The 23,576-nt window shown below is 33.2% G+C and overlaps 2 protein-coding genes across 2 annotated transcripts; one reads left to right on the top strand and one right to left on the bottom strand.

Moving 5' to 3' along the window:
* The first annotated feature begins 6,606 nt into the window (after positions 1–6,606).
* On the top strand, positions 6,607–7,655 carry LOC147549589 (early nodulin-like protein 9). The gene is made up of 2 exons (XM_086669414.1): positions 6,607–6,869; positions 6,996–7,655. Exons 1-2 carry the CDS (start codon positions 6,677–6,679, stop codon positions 7,412–7,414), a joined length of 612 nt encoding a protein of 203 aa, XP_086525540.1. The 5' UTR covers positions 6,607–6,676; the 3' UTR covers positions 7,415–7,655.
* Positions 7,656–20,135: 12,480 nt separating this feature from the next.
* LOC147549588 (vascular-related unknown protein 4-like) lies at positions 20,136–21,278 on the bottom strand. The gene is made up of 3 exons (XM_086670934.1): positions 20,860–21,278; positions 20,687–20,758; positions 20,136–20,445 (listed from the first exon to the last, which is right to left on the bottom strand). The coding sequence occupies exons 1-3, from the start codon at positions 21,187–21,189 to the stop codon at positions 20,281–20,283; spliced, it is 567 nt and encodes a 188-aa protein (XP_086527060.1). The 5' UTR covers positions 21,190–21,278; the 3' UTR covers positions 20,136–20,280.
* Between the last annotated feature and the right edge of the window lie 2,298 nt (positions 21,279–23,576).

Raw genomic sequence — 23,576 nt, 5'->3', positions numbered from 1 at the left:
AGAAAGAATTTGGGTTGGTTTCAAACCAAAATCTAATAGACGTTTCACAACAGTTTTTTCATCGGGTTTCAACCTATTCACATATGCATGACCTAGAAGACTTTCAGCTAACTCATAGTTGTGGATTTCAGACATAACTGTCACTTTACAAGTGTCATTACCCCCCCCCCCCCCCCCCCCCCCCGTATTCCTTTGAGCTTGAACGGACATTGGCATTTTTTGGTGCTCGATTTTCTTTTCTTTATGGGTGGTTGATGGGATTTTGGAACCAAATCCTTCTTCTCATGTGAACGGAATTCCCCACTTCTTTCGCAACATAATCCTAACCGGGGTTTCTCTCCACCTCTCCTATTGCCTGATTTGCCAATCAATACTACAAACTTATACTTTCTCCCATTTTCTTTAGGCCAGCGCTTTGGGGAAAGCAAAATAGTTTCCGGGGTGTGAAGACTTAGTCAAAAATTGGTCAATTTTGTTTGACAATTTTATTTAGGGGGAAAGCAAAATAGCTTCTCCACCTCAGCTCCCTCTCTCTCCACCTCACTTCTCTTTCTCCACCTCATCTTCTCTCTCCCCACCACTCTCTATCTTCTCCGACCATTAAAAAAAAAAAAAAATTCACTCCCTTTCACTCCTCTCTCTCTCTCTCTAATTTTTTTTTTCTTCTCTGGTTGAAGGTCCCAAACGTTCGGGACCTTCAACCAGATCTTCTCTCTCTAGATTTGTTCTAGAGAGAGAGAGAAGAAAAAAAAAGAAAAAAAAAAGAAAGAGAGAAAGGAGGGAAAAAGAGTGAAATATTTTTTTTTTTTTAATGGTCGCCGGCCGGAAAATTTTTCGGCCGGCGATCTTGTCGGAGAAGAGAGAGAGGTGAGGTGGTGAGAGAGAGGTGATGTGGAGAGAGAGTGAGGTGAGGTGGAGTGTTTTTTTTTTATTTTCCCTTAAATTTATTTCTCCGGAAAATTTCTAAAATTCTACATATTCCCTTCAAAATTTCACACCCCGGAAACTATTTAGCTTTCCCCAAAGCACTGGCCTTTCTTTAGCCCAAACAATTAACTCCTCTCGAGATGGAAAAACCTCTTCAGTCACAAAATACTCACCACATGAATACTAAATTGACACCCATCATTTGAACGTTGATTTTCTTCTTTTACATGGTACTTATCTTCAATGGGAGCAATATTAAGGTCCGATGTGAGAGTGGGCCCGGACTTCCCAGTCCGGACAAAACCCCAAGAAAGAACAGACTGCCCAGTCCGGGCCCTCTCTCGGACCCAAACGGATAGTGTAATCCATCCAAATGTGAGAGCGGGCCCGGACTTCCCAGTCCGTGACTTTTCACAGCAAAACGGATAAAGTGATCCGTTTGGGGCTAAAACATCTCGGACTGGTTCAGTCCGTCCATGTAACCGAGATTCCACTTTTTTCAAAAAAGAACACAATACGTATTGAAACACAAAAAAAATGGTAGGGGAATGGTCGTATACCTCATGAGAAACTTCTCCTTTCCTGGAAATGGGTGGAAGAGTTGGAATCGATGTAGAATTAAAATTTTAGAACCTCCTTCTTCCATGGTTAACTTCCTAATTTTTTTTTAAAAGATGATACAAAGAAGCTATAAAGGTGATACAATACATTTGAACGATGAACAAATCAATCGGATTGATGGTTCCGAAGAAAAGAGTGGCCGCCGATAGATGTCGATGCCATTGCCGTCGCCGGAGAATGCTGCACTCTTTTTTCTAGGGGCTTTTGGAAGAAAGCGAATTGGCTTCCTTTTGTGTTGGAAGAAGATGGAAGAAGCAGACGAAGGTGAACGTCGCCCACGTTAACAATCGGTGTTTATAAAGGACTCGGGTCAACGTTCGTTGACCCGAGTCAACAAAATGGCCGCCCGCTAACAGCCTTTTGGCCCGATGCCTTTAGAAGCACCCTATAACTTTTTATATCTACTACCTGAAAACTTTTTTAACCCTAATTCATGTTATTCCTCTATTTTTATAATTTTGCTTCTATCTTAATAAATTTGTATGTCCTATTTCTTGTGCATTGTGTCAATCCAAAATCTCTAACAATTCTCTCTAAACTCCACTAACTAGTAATGGTTTTCTCTTTCCTCCCCACATTTTTACGATTGTTTTAATCTTCTCTTTTCCACTTTCTAAGTTTATTATATATGATGTCACATGTCTGTAAAGACAATCAAATCAATTTAATCACATTATTTGAGAATAAGTGTTGATTTTATTATTTTCAAAATCAGATTTTAACAAACAGGATCTCCTTTACTCCTTATAAGGTATGTTTTAAAATTTATTTAGAGCGGTGATTGGATGAGCTCGAGCTCATACCGCAAGGTATGAGCTCGAGTCATCAACTGTAAGATTTTCATGAAATTCCCATGAGATCATTCCCTTAGGTTAAGAGGACGGCTCACATCCTTAAAATATTCACAGAATTGTCACCAATGCCAATAAAACTCCCCCTTCCTTTAATAACTCAGTTTGTTATTTATTTCTGATGATTTTATTGCAATTAAATATAACCTCCTAAAACCAATTTCCACTTAACTAATTTCATGTCTCACTTTTTGTTTCTATAGTCTTTTATAGAACTTTTAGATTTTATTTTTCTCATTCATTATAGAGTATTTTTTTTTTCTTTTCATTATTTTAGAGAGTTTCTTTAAAAGAAAAATCATAACACATTTAACTGTAACTTTAAACTTTAACCATACAAAAAAAAATATATTTCTTCTACTTCTTCACGGAATCTCACAGTAATTATCGTCTTCGACAAACAAGTTTTTCCCTCTTTGAGAACAAGCTTCCATAAAAAAGTATGTTTCTCAATATTAATGAGGGTGAACCCCAAATATAAATATTAATAGTGAGAACAAAGATGAAATTTACAGTATACATAAGAGAGATGATGAATGTAAATTAAATCATAGAAACAACTAAGAAGATGAGGATTAGAGAGAAATGTTCAAGAAGAAGAATATGATGATATTTAGAATGAGATTAATTAATTTAGGTTGTACGTTAGCATGTAATTTGAATCTCCTGATGAAACTTACAACTTCTATAATCAATATGCATCCAAGATGGGATTTAGTGTCCAGAAGTCTTCCACGTGTAAGTCTAATCGCACCAACACAATAATTAGTCGAAAATATTGTTGCTCACTACAAGGATTGAGTACTTCTACTACATTCGAAAATTTTAAAAGACAAAAAAAGAATTGTTGTGAGACAAGAACTGATTGCAAAGAAATGATTTTTATAAGATTGAGAGCAGAAACTAGATGGGTAGTCTCTCAATTTGTAGAACAGCACAAACACAATCTTGTGACTCCAAGCAAAAGACATAAGCTTCGATCACAAAGGAAGACAACAGAAGATCAAGGAGTGATGATAAATAACATACGTTCAGCAGGTGTGAAAACAAATCTTATGATGAATTACATGGCTTGGAAGTTGGGGGTATCCGCAACGTTGGATTTACAAAAAGGGACGCGAGAAATTTCTTTAATACAAAGAGAAAAGACTTATATAAATTATAAAAGACTTAGAAACAAAAAGTGTGACATAAAATTAGTTGAGTGGAATAAAGTTATGAAAAATATATAACAAACTGAGTTGTCAAGGAAAATGAACGTTTTATTAGCATTGGTGGCAATTCGGTGAACAACTCATCCAATCGCCACTCATTTATTTATTTAAACTTGTTTTCTTCAATGCGATAAATACGTATTATAGTCATAATGTAATAGTTAGTTGGTAATTTGACGGGCTAGCTATGTTATGAATTGAACAAGATATAATGGAAGAGTTGGACTTGCTGATGTCAAAAAATGGCTTTCCGTTATATCAGCATGAAACAGTGAATTGATGCATGACAACCTCCGTTACGTTGAATGTTGAGTTAAGTCAGGTTAGATTCTATCGATCGTTTCTACCTCCAGTTCTGGTTCTCTGTTTCTTTGCTCCTGCTCCTCGCTCCTTGCTCCTACTCCTTACTCCTTGCACATGTTCGTCTGTTCCCAAAGGGAGAAGAATCTGCAAAGGGTTCAAAAACTGCTCTGACGCTCAAGACAGGCAGGGTATTCTTGCAGTAAAAGAATGAATGTTGATCGATCCTTTTGGGGGTGAGTTGTGATAACTCAGAGTTTCTTGTGATCTTCTAGGGTTTAGAGATCGTGCACTTTGAAGGACGATTTGGGGGGCCTTTTAGAGGCTTAAGAGGCGGCGATGATTGCCGTGGAGGGAAGTTTTCCCTTTGTGTTTATCTCACATCCAGGATAGATGAAAGTTCCTAAGTTCAAGGATCTTTCATAGATATCCTGCCGATGTGATAGATCTTTGGGGAGAAGTTTCTTCCCTTGAACGCGTGAAGTCCAAACTTGCTTAAACATTTAGAGATTTCTAGCCGGCTGAGAGCTCTGTAGAGATTCTGGGATTAAGTCGGTAAATTGCTGGTGCGCTTCGCCTTCCCAATTATGGGCGTAAGGCATCGACCGAACCTACGTGGACCCCCCTCATTCCTTAAGAAACCCCACGGCTGATCCGTTCATGTCAAGGACGTTACAGGGTTGGTTTCCTCTAGCCGACCTCTCAGTTAGGAGAATACGTGACAGGTCGTCAAGGGTTCAGCTGTACTGCTACCTTAGGATTGTATATCCAAACGAGGCATATGTAAAAAAAACAATTAGGAATGTATATCCAAATCTTGGGTGCCTATAGAATTCTACAAACTTGGTAAAGCACAACACAAGTTTTGTAATTGTGGCGGTACCTAATAATGCTGGCATTGCCTTAGCAGGTTGAGTATGGAGTACCTTGGCAACGGAAGAAGGGAAGTTTTATAGGCAATGTCTAAAGTTGTTAAAGACAATGATCCAAGATTAGGTCAAAACAAGTTGACTAATTATGGTTAAAGGCAATGCCTGCCTTTCTTCTTCTCCGGCTAAAAATTGTCGGCCGGTAACCTAAGGTCCTAAACTCAAAAGACAATGTCTCTTCTTACTCCTTCATCTCTATCAAATAGAAGCCAAATTACATTCTGAAAAAGGAAATCAAACCATAAATAACTTACCAACAACTCCAACATTGGTAGAGTAAAGACGGAAATGGTTAAAATCAGGTCCAAGAACGGGAAGACCACCTTCACGAGCGTATGATTTAAGAGCAGTATCAATAACCAAGGCAACAAGTGTTCTTCGTTAACAACGAACCAAATCTGTCTTAGCTTTTCCTGATACATTTCCCCCCTTCCCTTGTTGGGATTCTTCTTAGTCTCTGGCAACAAAATTTTTTAGGGTTTTACCTTTTCTTTTTGGATTGGGCTTGGTGGTAAGTGTTTTCTTAGAGAGACAAACTCAAAAAATTGCAGAAAATAAAAATGGATGTGAAGAAAGGATCGATCAATTGAAGAGGGAATACATAGCTACATAGCATTTTTCTCACTAGGGTAGCTACACCTAGTGGTGGATTGAAAAGAGTATAAAATAAAATTGGGAAAAGGGGGAAGAATCAAAAAGAGAAAAAAGGAAGAAGAAGCTGAAAGAGGATGGAGAAAAAAAAGAAATTAAAACAAAATGGGTTGAAGGTCGCCCGCCCGAGGTTGTCGACCAACGACCTTTAGTAAGAGAAGAAGGAAGATGGACATTGCCTTCAGCAGGATTGCCTTTTAATAATTTTCGGAATTGCCTTTAGCAGGATTGCCTTTAACAATTTCGGGCATTGCCTATGAAATCTCCCACAGAAGAAAGCTCAAGATAAACTAAATTCTCCCAAGGTCCACATTTTTGGTTTGAGATTGACACGTATTCAAGATGCATTACGTAATGCCCCAAGTCGTCTTCTCAGGTTTCTCCACTTTTGACACCTGAAGCCTCTTGATTGGTGTCAAAAGCATATGACCGCTAAGACTTTGGACGTTACATATAGTATCAGAGTCGAGGACAACTCGTCTTTAAAGTGGGAGATTGTGATAGTCTCACATTATTTAGACATCATCAGGAGACCACTTATAGGTATAGATCGAGGCCTTTTCAGTAAGCTTAATCTTTTACCGAAAGCAAAACCCTTAATTTTAGGAGTTAGACTTGGGTGCCAAAAGCGAACACGATATTGGTGACTACTAAGGGAAGACGTTACACAATATAATAATATGGTTAAGTTGTGAAGCCTACATTGACCTGGCGGTCACTAGCCAGTACCACGGCCCATGAATATTTCTGACTGAAAAATCTTGGCTCTTGAATAGTCTTGCTAAACTTACTAAGTAGAGCCTATAGTTTAAATTGGATTAACCCTAATAATTAGGGGAAACTAATAAGGCTGAACAGAATGGGAGCCCATAGAGCATTTGTGCATATAGTACTTGTCACCAAAAATTGCAAAGAATGTCTCATACACAAGACATGAATATTCTTAATATGATCAAAGCAAAGTATAAAATTCAAAAGAATTAAACTTTCAATTAGAAGATAAGTAATCTAAAGAAGAAAAGAATAACAGAAAGAAACTAAAAGCTTCACTGCCACCTCTTCTAAAGCTCCCTCCAAAGAAGCCTACAAAAACCCTAAACATGATCACCTCCATATCACATTCTGATTACACCAGCCTTCTAACTGAGTTCAAAAAATTATCACCTTTCTTCTTTTTCATCAAATGGCCAACTCCATTAACAAAGCAATATTTCATGCTTTTGGGCTCTTGAGTCTTGTGTTGTTAATGGAAAAAGCTACTGCATTTGAGTTCATGGTTGGTGGTCCAAAAGGATGGACTGTGCCTTCCGATCCTAACGATAATACCTACAACCAATGGGCGCAGTCTAGACGATTTCAAATCGGCGATTCTCTATGTAAGTTTTCATATATATGATTACTATATTAGCTAGATTCATTCTTAATGAACTCATCTCAATTTATGTTAAATTCTTCAAATATATACTAACTATAATCCATGTTAATTGTGATATACAATATAGTGTTTGTCTATCAAGTAGGTCAAGACTCAGTGCTTCAAGTAAACAAAAACGACTATGATAAATGTAACATAGCATCACCAATTGCAACTTTTACCGACGGAAATACTTCATTCAAGCTAAATAAATCAGGCCCTCATTACTTTATAAGCGGAATAAAAAAGAACTGTCAAAATAACGAGAAGGTAATCGTTGTTGTCTTGGCCAATAGAAACAACATAAAATCAAATACTAATGAAACAACATCAGCATCACCACCATCTCCTCCTCCCGCTTCCATTGAAATTGTCCCATCTTTAGCTCCTTCCGGTGAGGTATCTCCGCATAATTATCCTCCACCATCACCAAGTGGTGCTTCTTCATTATTTCTAAGTTACTTTGGCGCTTTTGTATTTAGTTCAACTTTTCTTTTGGTACTGTAATTTATGCCCCTAGCTAGTATACATAGTACTAATAATGGTTTGCATGATTAAGGAGTTGTGAGTTTTTTTTTTCTCACTTGATAAATTTGAGTGGATTCAACTATGGGTTTGAAGGAGAGAGTAATTTGGTTTGTATAAGTTTGGAAATAAGAAGAACTACTAGGGTTGCTTGCTATATTTGCATATTAAATTTACATGTATATCGTGGAAATAAAGACTAATAAGATCCATAATGTTTATTGGTTTCTTTGTTTCACATGAATTAAGCCTTCTCCTTATACTTTTTGGACACACAGCTAGTGGGAAGGTCTAAATTAGGGGCCAAGCATAATTGTTGTTGGGCCTTTTTACACCCAAATTTTGAGGAGGTATTGTGTGTAAATTGGGCATCTGCAACGATTATGCTAGGCGCCTTTAGGCCCTCCCCTCCTTTTTGAAAAGGTAAAAGTAATTTGACCTCTATTGGGATGAAGGTATTTCGGAACCCAATTAAAGTGAATTTTACCAAATAATATGTAATATAAATTGTATATGATTACTACAACAAAAAGAAATTGTACATGATTTCAACCCTGAATGACTAATGCCAAAAACTGAAATAAATAAATAAACAAATAGATAAATAAAATCGTCAATACAATTTAAAATGGGTACAAAAATGAAAGATCAATTGGATCATGTTAATAATTTAAAATGGAAACTAATCACCTCCCTCTTAGACAGGGGCGTATTTGAGGGGGTGCATCGGTGCAGTCGCACCAGATCTCCTCAAACTACTAATTTTTCTTAAAGACCGAGGGGCTCTTAAATCTCGAATCAAGTCTTATAACTACACAATATAACATCTTGCTCAACAAGTATGAGGTCACAAGTTTGATAATCTTCCTTGTTAATTTTTTTTATTGTGAAGCTTAACCTCATTATTTTAATTTTTTTTCATGGAATAAGTTTAGTTCGATGTCTATGGTTCTTGCTTAAACAAATTTTTTAGAGTAAAAAAATACACAACTTAGATTCATCTGGGATAAGAAAAAATTAATTACTTATGGTGTGTTTGGATGACGGAATCATGAATCCGCAGACTTATGAGTCATTCGGATTCATGATTCCACGGATTCAAGTAATATTTGTTTGTTTGTTTGGCAACTAATAAGAATCCTATGATTTATTATTATTTGAGTATTTTAAAACGCTTCTTTAAAAGAAATATTCAAGAAACTTTGTTCTCGAAACTTGTTTTTTAAAATATTGTTTCATTCGAGATCCCTCCGTTTTCTTCATACTTTTTTTTTTCGATAACCATTTTTTCAATCTTTTCGTAAATAATTTTTTTCGGGGGGAAAAACATTTTTCGGAAAAATCGGGTTTTCGAAAAAAGAAACGCTTTCGGAAAAAAAAAGATGATTTTTGGGAAAAACGATATCTGAAATTTTGTAGAAGGAAATATTTTTTTGTTGACTTTAAGTTTGAAATCAAGATTTATTAATCCAAAATCCTATGAGGTAGGGTTGGGATTTTCGTCCGTTACAAGTTTTAGAATTAGGAATCCTTGGGATTCAAGAGTCCTAGGATTCCTGGTAGCTAAATAGACCAAGGGTACTTAAATCCTACCAAATCTCACTTTTAATAGGAATCCTGCAACCAAACACACCATTAGTTTATTTTGGATTTGTATTAAATTCATTACATTTGAAAAAGGGATTTATGTTTTAACTTTATCAAAGAAAGAGGCCCCAACTTCTTCCGCACTAAACCCCTCAATTCTCAGTTACGCCACTCTAGAGCGGCCAAGGCCAAAGCAGCTGCTTTGGGCCCCATTTGGAGAAGGGTCTCATAAATTGATTAATTTATGGGCACCCAGTTAAAAAAGAAATTAAAGAGCTTTTATTTTAGAATGACCGGTCAATCCTTACTAGATAGCACCTGAATGTGAACGCGTGAGCAATTGATAAAGAAAGCAAGACACCTACTTCTTTTGTTATGTTTTCAGTAAAGCCACTGAAACCTAATAACCTACTCCATCCGTCCCAAATTGAATGACCTAATTTCTATTTTGAGTTGTCCCATTTTAGTATCCTATTTCTAAAAATAAAGAAAAGAACTTTTCGCTCTTTCCAATAATACCCATTACTATATATATATATATATATATAATAACAACTTTATTTAAAAGTAAATTCAACTTTTTCATTGTAAATTAAAAAAGTTAATGAGGATACACTTGGAAAACCCAGGTTATTTTTGAAAGTCAAACTCTAATTAATGATGTTCCCTTAAAAAGTTGGGTTTTCAAAATGGTCATTCATTTTGGGACTGAGGGAGTAATTTCTTTTTGTCCAAAAACCTAATAACCTAATTATAATTGAGGAAAGTAACATACTAAGCTAGACATAACTACATAAACACCTAATTATTATTGGGAAGTGTTAATCTCTCATAAGGATTGTATTCGTCTCCTTCCTTCGCAAACTCCATCTCAAATTTGTCTTGAGGGAGGCGCCTACAACAATTATAGGGGGTGCCTTTACTACTACCATTATTTTATTCAACCTAAAATCAAAAACGGAAAACCTAATTATATTCAACTGCTTTTCTCTCTTTAAGTTCGTAATATCTCTTTCTCCCTCATCTTTTTTTTTTCTCTCTCGGCCTCAAGCCACAGGGTTTGCTTCACTTATTTGTTCATTTTTTTTTTCTTTTATACTCTATTTGAATACCTCTCTCTTTAACTTTCACTTTTATCTATCCTCTCTTATTCTAAATTTTCTTTTCTGAAAGTTTATTTTTGGAGGATGCGACTAGGATCTACATTAGTACGCTTAAGTTAAACCAATAATAAAAAAGTCCTAAAGTCCAATAACATGAAAGGGACCTAAAGTCCAACAAACTTATTACATTATCTATACTTTTCATGACTCAAATCTAATAAAGAATTCCACCTCCGGGAATCAGACTAAGGCCTCATTTGGGAACACGTATTGCTTAATCTAATAGCTTTTTTTTCAGCGCTTAAACAAAAGCTCTTTATAATAAGCCATCATGGTTGTTTGGTATGACAAAATAAAAACGCATTTTTACCTACAAAAGCTGATACATGGTGTTTGGTATAAAAAAGCTTAACTTGTCCTAATTGAACTGCAATTACAAATACACAAATATCTTATGAAATTCGGGAGTCTAATGTGTGCGAGTTTACGTGCTAGTCACTGCCATCTTCATTAAATCAACCACATTACTTTGAAAATGTATAATATGCATAAACTATATATATTAGCAAAAGTGAACTCTACTAGTTATGGCCTAGAAAACAAAACAAAATTAGATGGTTAACCATTAAACTAAATCCTAAGTGGGTGAATCAAACAATGGAGACCTCCTTGCTCTCTTCGTCTCTGACTAGGAATTTTTTTTAACTCTACTTACATTTTACACCTTTTATGAAATTAAATCATCCTTCCTTTTTTTTTTTCTCTCTCTCTCTCTCTCTCTCAATAGATTCACTGGAGGGACTGGGGAGGGTCTTCACTCTTCAAAACTTCTTATATGTGTATTTTAACTTTACTTGAATTTCAAGAACCTAGAAAAAGAAAATTGGTTTAATCTTCTTCTTCTCAAGTAGTATAATCCATTATTATAGCATTCCTATTAAACAAAATCATATTAATCTATTACAACAGCGATCCTTTCTCCTCCTAAAAATGAGTTTCTCTCTAGAAATATGCATATAGAGAGAGAAAATAAAGAAATCAAACTTGAATACAAAAGAACATCACAATATGATTGAAATTTACAGTAACCAGTTCCCTCTTCCTAAATAGATAATATCAAAAGATGATTATTCAAGTCAATCCGGTTAGATATCAGAATTTTAGAACAAAAAAAAAGAAAATCTTTTGCATAACTAGTGTTGATTACTAAAAATTGATTCCCTTCAAAGGACTGAGATCAATTCGTCCTTGTTTCCTTGATTTAAAACAATCTATTCTCAAAAACCCTACATGTGCAGAACAAGAGATGGAGAGTTGGGTTTCTGTTGTTGCCCTAGTTTTTAATAAAAAGGGAAAAGGGAATTTCAAAACACCGTACACGGCTTCCCGAATAAGCCAAAAGCAAGAAGCCATAAATTTATGGCTTCTGCTTTTCTGGTAAAACGGGCTTTTTCAGCTTAATAAAAGCCCCGGCTTTTTTCATCCAAATGCCAATATTTTTTAAAAAGCGCTTAAAGTAAGCTAAAAGCTAGCTTTTAGCTTATTTTAAGCCGATCCAAACGAGGCCTAAGTGAAAGTTAATTTTAGCTTTTATGTTATTGTTAAAATAGGTTTCAACGTTGTACCATCTACTGAATATATTATACGTATATAATTGGACTATTTGATAAGATAATGTTTATTTGTTTAAATTTAATTGTTTTTCTTATATTAGATATAAGGCGAGATGAATGTTTTCGAAACATATTTAGCTTATTTCTATATATAAATTGTATACACTTCTTATAAAATATATAGTTCAGGTTTAAGTTCTTTAGTTATGTTTTTCTTACTAATTTAAATTGTTACAGAAAAAATAATTTATTTATTTTATTAGTGCATAGAAGACCCCAAATTTTACTTCGTTTTAGGCCCCTAATTACTTGGGCCGGCCCTGACGCCACTGTTCTTAGAGATAGCTTAGTTGGTACCGCTGTGACTTGATCCTCGTAAAGTCATTAATTAATCACAATTTCATTTAGGCAATTAATAATATTCTTAAAAATGTCTTTCATTGCTTTGTCTTTCTTTGAACTACAAACCAAGTTATTTCCATTCAATTAATATTAGTCAGAGTTTTCTTTGGGGATGTAACATATAGTGACTATTTTTCATCCTTTAGTAATTAAGAATGATATGACCTAATTATTTCCGTACAACATCAAAATCAAAAGATATGTTTATTTTGTCATATATAACACCTTATCCTTCACAGCTCTCAATATCAACAACATTAGTAAATCAATTAAGCTAGCTAGCTATCTAATCCAAAATATTAGTTTTACTCCAAGTTGATGAACAAGTCTATAATCAGGATTAGATAAGTTATCTACGAAATAATCAACTTTTCTTTCATTAAGCTTTAAAAATAAATAAATAAAGTTTAAGTTAGCTTTTAAAAAAAAAAGACAAGGATTTATCATGATACATATCACTAAATATCGTCATGTTTGTCGGTGACAACATTCATTGTCTACTTCTCTCTCTATGTAGTCGGGATCTATCCCTAAATTTATGAAGAATGTTTTTGGTCAAGACTTTCAATTCAATTATCACTTCATTAACCACAAAAGTATTCTTTTTTAATCAAGAAAATAGTCATTATATATAACATCATCTTGAAAGTTAAGTTAATATAATTAAATGAAAGAAAAATTAAAATTTAATTTTTGTGCAATTATTTGTTTTTCAAGCAAAATGGTAGAAAACATAATCCACAATAATTCGTGGAAAAAGGCATAAATAGTTGCAAAACACGTAGGATAGAATGAGAATATGTTTCAAAAACATTTATAAGACATCTATGTTTTCTTACTATATCTAAAATTATTTGTCTATTTAAGAAACTTATGATTATAGTCCTACTTATAAAAAAGTCACATGACCAATTGTAAATGGTGATGCATATGATAAATGAGAAAGAAGAGAGTATAGGAACTAAACAAAGATCAATAAGCGTGTCATTAGAAAGGGATTGGGTCGTTATTATCCACTAATAACCACTCAAATGCAAATTGAACCGATGTACAAGATGCATATGTTACCATGGTATGCATCACTCTCCCTAATGTGTGACAAGCTAATTGAACCTTTTAATATAACTTTACATGACCTTCATCAAAAAAAAAAATTAACTTTACATGACGTTTATAAAGATATTCTTGCGTTTAACTTTCATTTTTGTGAATTTTCTGGGTTCACACGTAAAATGTCGCTTGAGCTAGACATTTCCAATGTATATGCTATCTCATTACAAAATCTTATACATTTTTTTTGGAAATTGACTACGATCAACGATAGCCATTACATTTGCCATTGATACATCAAAATCTACACGTAGATTGGGTTCACATGTAAAAGTTTGTGGTAAATTAGTGGTAGAAATTTCCAACCAATGGAAGCTAATTGGTCGACCTAGTCATGAACCCCACACATTTGACTGTGCAAACTTCTAAATTGATACTTGTTAGTTAAATCAAATGATTTTGTTATTAATGAATCATGTATAATCTAGTGGACTATACACATATGCTTATATTATGTATGTATAATTTAGTTTTTAGAAAGATACGAAATCTTCTTGAAAGCTATAGATTTTAGTATAAAATTTCTCCTCTTATATATAAACCCGTCTTAATCAATAAAACAAGTATATTTTAGTCTATACGTGGATAGATAGTTGGTGCGCAGACATAGATTGGAATATAGATTAAGGCCGGCATGGAATTAATTAAGATAGAATAAAAATGAAAATGAAACCCATGATCCATCAACCTATTTTCCCTCATAAAGGGGTGTCCGAATGCAATCAATATTAGTCAAATGATTTAAAATAATAAAGAATAAAATTACTTTTTCAATTAAGAATGTTTCTTTTTTATGTAAACTTTGATGCTTATATTATTGCATTGTTCTTCATAACATCTACAAATAATAAAGAAAATTAATAAATTCACTTTGGGAACTATTTTTTAGTCCAAGCAATATTTATTTTACTGTTTATTTGAGGATTGAAAATGAAATATGTTAGGTTTAACGGTAAAGGGTCATGTTTCTTTCTAGATTATGTACTAGTTCAAAGATGAAAAGTCTAAATAAATTTTTATTGGAAGATCTTTATCATTCCAATTATACATCTATTACTAGATTAAAATCTAATAAAGTTCTTCTAGTTCTAGACAAAATAAAAAAAAGTTCATCATCTCTTTGTTCTAGAAAGTTTAGATGAAAATTCGGTCAACCTTGTTTTAAAAATTAAAAAAAACAATTCAAAAAAGTTGAAATCATTGTATCAATGCTAAATAATTCGAATTTTCGAACTGAACACGTGCCAAAAGGTGATGTGGCCAGCCCAATATTAGTCGGGTCATTTCTCTCTTCTCATGACCTCACCCATTGGCACCGCTACATCACCTTTCCTCCCATTTTTGGCACCAAATATTGGACCTTTAGTATTTTGCATTTTGAATGAGTTTTGCTATTTTGTACCGGAAATTAGACGATTTATTCAGATTTATGTCATCCATATAGATACATAATTTTGTGACATAAACATTAGGTTATTCATTTACCTGCTCCAGTCAAATCCATATACATGTCATATAACACCAATATATATATATATATATATATATATATTGGTGTATTATTTTAGGTTCCAAAAGTTTCTTCTTAGGTGGGTTTGTTTTTACAAAATTTTGTCATTTTCTTAAGCCCCACTACACCCTAAATTAATAGAAATTGACAAAAAAAAATGTGGTGGGGTTAGATAAACGTTTGTAAACAAAATACGATTGATGAGATGGATTCTAGATTCATTAGTTACATACATGACTCGGTTATTTGTATGCTAAAAAGGTGCTTCAACCACAATGTTTTGGCAATGAGTTTGTTGGTGCTTTTGGGTTCTCCTTCGGCAGAAGAACAAGATACACATTGTTGCCAACAACCCCTTGTTACAAAAACAAAACACATAGTTTCTCGGATTACGCAGAAAGATAAAGGACTAGCACTAAACATTATAAAATAATGTGTTTCAGTGTTTGATCATTTAGTGAGGGGACATGCAACTCCTCAAATCAGAAACAGTGAACTTTGTCAGGGTTAAGGTACTAGAGAGAAAATTATTAGAATGGCATAGCTTATGGTACCTTTTTGGTTGCATAGATGTACATATGGTAGAATGTAGTTTTTTTTTTTTTGTTGAACATGGTAGAATGTACTTGCATAGATATTCTGATATTCACCTAGCTAAGAAGTTTTGGGGGTGTCAAATAAATTTGACTACAATTTTCAGAAACCCGTGAAATGTAGTTGCATGACAATAACATATAGTAGATCGTCCTAATAGACGACAAGACTAAGGGGGTGGTAGTGATTCAGAGACAAAATGTTCCGTAGACATTTCAAGACATTTATCCATAAATAAAATGTTTTTTTATTGACATTTCATCCATAGACAAAATGTCTTGGAAGACATTTCAAGACATTTGGTTTATGGACAAAATGTCCCGAGAACATTTCAAGATATTGAATTCATGGACAAAATGTGCAGTGGATATTATTATTATTATTATTATTATTATTATTATTATTATTATTATTATTATTATTATTATTGAAGGACAATTGATAGATATTTACTATTTTAATATTATCATTATTGTCTCATTATAAGATACAATATATTTTTATTAATATTTCAAGAATTTTTTCGACTTTGTGGACTTCGGTGGATATCCGATGACATTGATGGACAATTGGTAGACATTGGTTATTTTAATATTATCATTATTGTCTAATCATATAAAATATTATATTTATACTAACATTTCAAGAGTATATTTTTTTACTTTTGTGAGCATCGGTGATATCTGAGGACATTGATGGACAATTGGTGGACATTTATTATTTTAATAATATCATTATTTTCTAATCACGTGAAATAATATATTTGTACTAATATTTCAATAATATATTTTTCGACTTTCATAGACATCCGTGAATATTTGTGGACACTGATAGACATTTGATTGATTGTCTTATCATATGAAATAAAATATTTTTGTTAATATTTCAAATATATATTTTTCGACTTTCATAGATATCTGTAGACATTGCTGAAAAATTGGTACATATTTATTATTTAATATAACATAATAATATAATAATATAATAATATAGTAATAGTAACATAATAATAAGATAATATAATAATATAGTAATGTATAATATAGTAATATGATAATAATATTATTATTCCATAATGGAGTATTATAATAATAAATATAATTAATATTGTTCGGTATTATATATTATTAATCTAATTTAATAAAAAAATATTATTTTTATTATTTTCTTACTGAAATGTCTCCAACTGTCCTCAAGTGTCTTTCATATTTTGAGAAACATTCTCTCTCCAAAAGCTTTTCAAATTTACACAAAAATGTCTCCAAATGTCCATAAAACTAGTTTCTCTTGAGATGTCCATAATTTCGTGTCCCAAACGTATAATACAGACATTTGAAGACATTTGAAATGTCCCAAACGAATAACACAAATATTTGACGACATTTGAAATGTGCCAAACCAATAATACAGACATTTGGGGGTATTCAAATATCCCCAACCAATACCAAGGATATTGAGAGACGTGAAAATGTCCCCCAATGTCCTGAACCACTACCACCCCTTACGTTAGTTCGTCGAGTGGTTTACTGTATGTAGGTAAAAGTGTCAAAGTGTTGCTTCATTGAAAATGATGAAAGCTTAGCACTTGTTATAGTTATTTCTATCTTCTTCTTTTTTTTATTGGATGAACATAGGTATTTCTATCTAAAGAGAAAATTTAGGCATTTGATATCATCACCAAAGAAAATTGAACTTGTACCTTTATTGCGATATTAGGGTATATCCTGTGTCCTAGGGAACGAACCATCGTACAAATCAAATTTGAGGAGTTTTCATATTTATTATAGTTATATTGTGGATACCCTAATTTTTTGGTATTTTACTTATTGTTTATTTTCTTTTGTTTTCTTTCTTTAGATTAGTTATTATTTTATTGAGAGATATTTTAATTTCTTTTTTTTAACTCTTGCAATATCTTTTGTTTCTTTTTTTCATAAATTAGTTATTTTATTCCTAAGAAAAACATATTCTTTTTAAATAGGTTATTTTATTTCTACGAAAGACTATATTTTAAATTGGGAAGGGCTTCTAGACAATATTCTTTATTAAAAAAGGATGTTTGTCTCAATCAGCGTTTTTACCTTCTATTTTATTATATAGATGATGATCAAGACCTCTATCTATCTAATTTTCAGTGGATTATGTTTTCTTTGACATACCTCCTTTCCTTGTCCACAAAATGAGAGAGGAGGGACCTAGTTTCAGTTGTATAAGGTCAAGTATATTATCAAAGAAATTATGCGTCTTTGAATGATAACTGTAATTCATTAGGAAAAGTGGTTGATAACACTTATCATGGTACGAGAATAAAAATCCGTGAAGAGTGCGAGTTCAAGTCTCATAGCCACCGCTGTTTACCTAACTACTTCAATGACTAGGAATCTATTATATTAAAACAGGTCAGTCGGTTATCCAGGGGATAAGTCTGATCGTCCATTTTATTTTAGAGATTTGGTTAGGAACACATCCGACAGATTATATAAAAAAATTTATGTAAATAGACTACAAAAGAAGGGTATCTATGTAAATCAACCAAAATTGGTTAGAGTACTACTCATATATTTTTCTCTATTTTTTCTATACATTAGAAAATCATGAGAGAGATCTAAATAACTAACCCGCTCTCCCATATCTTCCTAATTTCTCTCTCAACCGGCTAACTATATACCCAACAATTATGGGAGAAGATCGTGGGAGGAAGAGAAATTAGTGGGGAGAAAATCTCTCTAATCTCTCTTCCACATTCTTGATCGGTTTTTTTATGAAAAACTTCCCAAAGTAACTACTTCGAAAAATATATAAATAGGACTCTTGCGAGACTGATATCTTTTCACTATAAGAAAAAAACAATCTCTCAAATCTATTTTATAGTTCAGGCTTCAATGAAATATTATTTTTCTTTTTTGAATGTAATTCTCTTTTTTTAAATGTAAATAGCTTAGTATTTGATTGCTCCTCTTGATTGTTTAATGTTTAATATATAATTATTGTCTTCTCTACATGTAAAATGGCTATTCAACTGTTACAATATTCTTGACACGACAGCACAACCAAAAGGGATCTACCGCGCCCTACGGGCGCGGTGGGAACCTAGTATTCATAAAATGATATCAAAAGAATATTTGTACGTAAAAAGATAAACAACTTAACAAAAAACAAATCGATAGACATGGGTGCCACGAGAAAATCTATAAATCTCGAGAAGATGTTTTTTTTGTAAACCTTGTCATTTAGTTATTTGGAAGTTAAGAGAATGTCCAATGGGACAATCAAACTCTAACACTTAGAGTGTCACATATGATTCTTTGAAATTTTTGTTAAAAAATCTTCTCTGGTAGGGCACTTTGTTTGACACTCTATATGAGGTGGATGCATTTATTATAGAGAGTCTGAATAGGGACACTTTAAAATATAGAGAGTCTGAATAGGGACACTTTAAAATTAGAGTGTCTTCTTCAGTTATCTAAGTGTCATCTACTCAGACTCTAAAATTTTAAATTAATAAAAATTCTTGCGTTTTAACCACTATTTTTTTCTTATTTAATTTAAGAGTGACATGTGTGTAGATGTATTTTAGATATCTCTATTGAAGACAAAAAATTTTAAATTGTCCCTATATTCCTACTTAAGAAAGAGAATCTTCATTGTAGATGTATTTAATTTAACTAGTATTCAAAATTTTTGTGCGTCCCATTGGAGATGCTCTAAATGACTATTTTGTTGTAAGGCAACAAATGAATGAGAGTTATTTCTAAGGGTAGAGCTATCAGTAGATTACCCATGTCTCAAGCTAATTGAATTTTGACCTCCTACTCCATGTGCAATCAAAATTAGGCCCGAATTTTTGCCCTTGATTTCTTCACTAATTTCTTTGTGGCCCTCTATTTTCTTGTTGTTTTAACTTTAACCTCATTTTTCTGATTTTGATAGAAGCAGACAAGCAGTCAGAGCTACACATCTACTCCTAAACTATTTATGACAATTAATATTTCTTAATTTGTATTGCAACCAACTCTTAATGGTTGGGTTCTTCTAGAAGTTTTATCCTTCAATCAATAATGAAAATTGTACTTGGATCATATTTATTCTTATGTGAAGTTTTTAACTTAGACCAATTAGGCAATTAGAGTTTACATGTTTTTTTTCGATAAGAGCTCTTATTATATTGTGGATATATATATAACGCAATGCCCTTTTTTGAGCTCGGTCGTAGATTCATCTCTGGATATTCGTGTTTATTCGATTTTGATCGATAGTTTCTTGATCTGATGGTTCAAATTATTTGAGAATTAAATTATTTTAACCTCCTACCATGTGTCACCAAATTAGATAGGGAGTTACCTTCAGAGATAGATCCTTTTTGGCTAACGCCTTTATTCTAGAATATACATATATTGTAAAATGTTTACTATGATTGATACTTTTTCAGACAAATATCAGATATTGCAGCAATGCACAGTAACTATTTCTCATTGTCATCTGCTACACCTAATGACTTCGGATTGAATTAGAAAATTAACATATGTGTGAGAATGATGATGGTAAAATATATCATATTCTCCCCAATATTGTCCAAAAATTATAGTTTGGAAATGCATATACGTCGTAACTCGCAAGTACAAATATACTCCTAAACAATTTTCCATTAGGACATTGGTTCAAAATTTATAGTTTGGAAATGATATCTTTGTTTTACTTTAATCCTTAATCAGGCTTTTGAGATAACTAATCCAAGTTTCCAAGAAAAGGCTATCCCTACTATTTGTACAAAATTGTAATGAAAATGGAGAAAGAGATAGGGTGTATTAATTTTAACAAGCAATAATCAGCATTAACTGATTTGTTTCTATACAATTATGTACTGATACAAAGGTTGATCAGATTAGTACAATATGCACACATACAGTTTGAGAGAGAGATACAAAGGGTTTATCCAAGGTAGTTAACTAACATGGATAAAGGAACTAAACAAAGACCCCTTTTCTTCAATTCTGTTATACATTCACTTTCCCTTCTACAACTACTCATTTCTGTATATCTCTCATCTGAAATTTGTTGATTTTGACAATGAGCAGCTGAATTTCTTCCCTCTTCCTACAAAAAGAAATAGCTTCGATTAGTCTGTACCCAAACTATTCTCGAACACCCCCCACGCGAGTGGGGTTCTGTGTCATCCAACTAAAACCAATTCTGAACAACGAGTGGAGAAGACCTAAACATTATATTCTTGGTTGTTAGATCGCTTTTCTCCTATACGGGACTATTCTCACAACAGTAACAATGTGCGGGAAAGAGAGAGAGAGAGAGAGAGAGAGAGAGAGAGAGAGTTAATTACCAGAGAAATCTCTATACTTCCATGAAATTTCTTTCTTGGGTTCACATCTATTTGCCTCAAATCATGAGAAATCTATTGAAAACAGAAAAAAAAATAAAAAGTTAGAGAAATGTTTGTTAGAGCAAATTAACAAGACTCACCAATGAGAAATTTTGAAATTTCATCTCTCTTACCTTTGGGCTATTATCAGGAGAACTAGCAGTATCCTCCAAAGAATCATCAAAATGTTCAACAACTCTACTTCTTCTCTTCTTTAAATTCAACTTCTTACAACTTTTCTCTGAATCAGCTAACTTCCATGGAACACATGAAGCAGCATCAGAAACCATTGATGAACTTCCAAAATCAGAGTAAGAGAAAGAAGAACAATTTGATTCTTCTTGATTTTTTGATAAGAAATCTTCAAAATAATGAGTCCAACCACTCTCTTCAGGGGAATCATTATCTATCTTTCTTCCTTTAGATATTTTAGTGAATGAGGTACTAAATGAGTATGTATCCATGATAATAAACTATCAAATTAAGCTTAAGAAATAATAGAATTGAAGAAGAATTTAGGAGTTTTTGCTATGTTTGAATGTGTGCCAACCCTTGATTGAAGAGGTATATATAGTAGTTGTATACATGAGAGATTGCAATAAAATAAGAGGAAGGGAAAGCAAACAATTACCCATGACTTAGAATCTTTAGGTGTGGGCCATGTAGGGAGTTGAGGAACTTAAGGTCATGACCAATTGCAACAGAAAGTGGAGAAAGAGAGAGAAGAGAGGGGGAGAGACTTTGACCTTTGTGGGACAATTGAATTCACACAACCCCACTTTCAAGCTTTATTAGTTAAGTTATATTTTTTAGCTACTTGCCCACTATATTTTGCCAAAGAGACAGTTTGGCCACCTATCTAGCAGTTCATTTGGAAGTCTGTTAAAGTTATTATTCTAGTTCTTGTATTTCTTTCACGACATAATGTTTTGTCTCATAAAATAATGATTAGTTTTGAAGTGAGGAGGAACCGAGGAAGAGGAGAGAGGTTGGCACCCTTTTTTTTCAACCTGAGAGGATCGTTCGAGCATTACTGACTTACTGTGAGAAAAAGAGATATACAGGATACCTTTTTCACTGCCAAACACGAAACCGCCTCTTTGTGTGCGTCTGTCTGGGTATGTCGTTGTCTTTCCTACCTCTCTATGTTTCTCATTCTAGAGTCGAAGAACACCGGGGTCAAAGGACCCCATCTACCAAATCAAACTAATCCTATTTAATCTCTACATACCCAGAAACGGTGTGCAAATTCAAATTTGCATGATAGGTAAAAGAAAATTGAGGGAAGCAAAGGAAGAAAGTTCGATGAACAATTAAAAAGGACAAAATGAAGTTAGAGTTAAATGCGATTGTAGTACCTATGCTTCTGAAAGCTAAGTGCGTACTCTCTCTCAAGATTAAAAAAGAAGGCACTATGGGCATGCTGACCATCTTATAATTGTATTGATTACCGTAAGAGGACTAAACATACGAAGGGGGATTAAACCGGGAGTGAAGACTAATTTTCACGATAAGAAATAGTAGAAATTGGTCGTGAGAACCTGAGGGGGCTTACCGGCTTAGCAGTCGTGAGTGGTGGTCATCATCATTCACGTTTTAAACTTCAATTTCTCTTTCTTTGTCTCTTAATTATTTATTGATTTTTAAGCCAATTAGGATTAGAAATCCATTTGACTTCAACATAACAAAATTAGTTTATTAATCGAGCCCACGATCAGTGGAGTATTTATTTTTTGTGCAGTCTTGTACCCAGTAGCGTGGCTGAGAAAAACGAGGCCCGGTGTAAAGTTTTATTCGGGGACCTTTGATGATATAAGACGAAAATAATTTTTTACACGTATCGTAGTTAACAAAAGAAAGTTAACTTTGGTTACTAGATCTATTTTTGATATATTTTAGATGAATGTGAATGAATATAATAATTGACTACGTTTTTTTTATGAGAGGAATAATTGATTATGTTTGATGCTTCAAACTATTTGGGACAATTTATAAAAAAAATATTTAAAACAAAATAACTTGCCAACTAGTCATTTGTTTTCAAGAGAAAAAACATTGATTTTAATTCTATATAAATTTTCAAGAATCATTTTGAAACATTACTTATTAAATTTCCTTTGAACCATTAGCCTATAAGCATATATTTGTAATTGTTATTTAAAAAAGAAAAAAAATGAAAGGAGTGAGATTTGAACCCTTGACAAAACAAACATGTTACCAATTAAGCTACAACCAAACTATTGTAATGGTTTAGTCCTTCAAATATTTATACCAAAATAAGTTATTCGAGGGGCCCCAATTTATTCGATTTTTCTTGTTGTTTGAGGGTGGCCCTGTGCCGCCGCATCTATGGCACCCCCTCTTCTACTCCCCTACTTGTACCTTAAACTTCAGAAATATTTCCATACCAACTACGGCTTCGAAGATTACTCTCTATATACATTCTTTAGGGAATGGGAGACAATTATGCGTAATGTGTGATCCCTCTGTCCTTTTTTTTTTCGGAGGTTAAACTTAAACTGCTTTAAGACATTTTCTGTGTCCTCTCTATACATTGCTTAATGTATTGTCTATATTAAGGGAAAAAAGTCCACAACTTTTTTTAGTTATTTGATCGTGGAAGTCATTATTTTGTGAAGATTTTCAGTAGCTAATTTCGAAAGTTCTTAATTTTTTGCTTCGGTAATTCTAGATGTCCAAAAATATAGTGGAGAAACGAGTTGGGATACCTTTTAAGCCAATAGCTAATAATATTTTATTTCATTAATGGAGAACTGTGAGTTTTTATTGGTTTTGTTAAATCGAGTGCGCATAATGTTTTCTAGGCACAGGATGTATTCCCACATAACAC

Source organism: Eschscholzia californica, unplaced genomic scaffold (genome assembly GCF_041429995.1).
Source record: "Eschscholzia californica isolate CP2 unplaced genomic scaffold, dmEscCali1.0.p SCAF_3, whole genome shotgun sequence".
Taxonomy (NCBI): Eukaryota; Viridiplantae; Streptophyta; class Magnoliopsida; order Ranunculales; family Papaveraceae; genus Eschscholzia; species Eschscholzia californica.
Note: the sequence above shows the minus strand (reverse complement) of the source record. Positions and strands in the feature narration are given on the sequence as shown.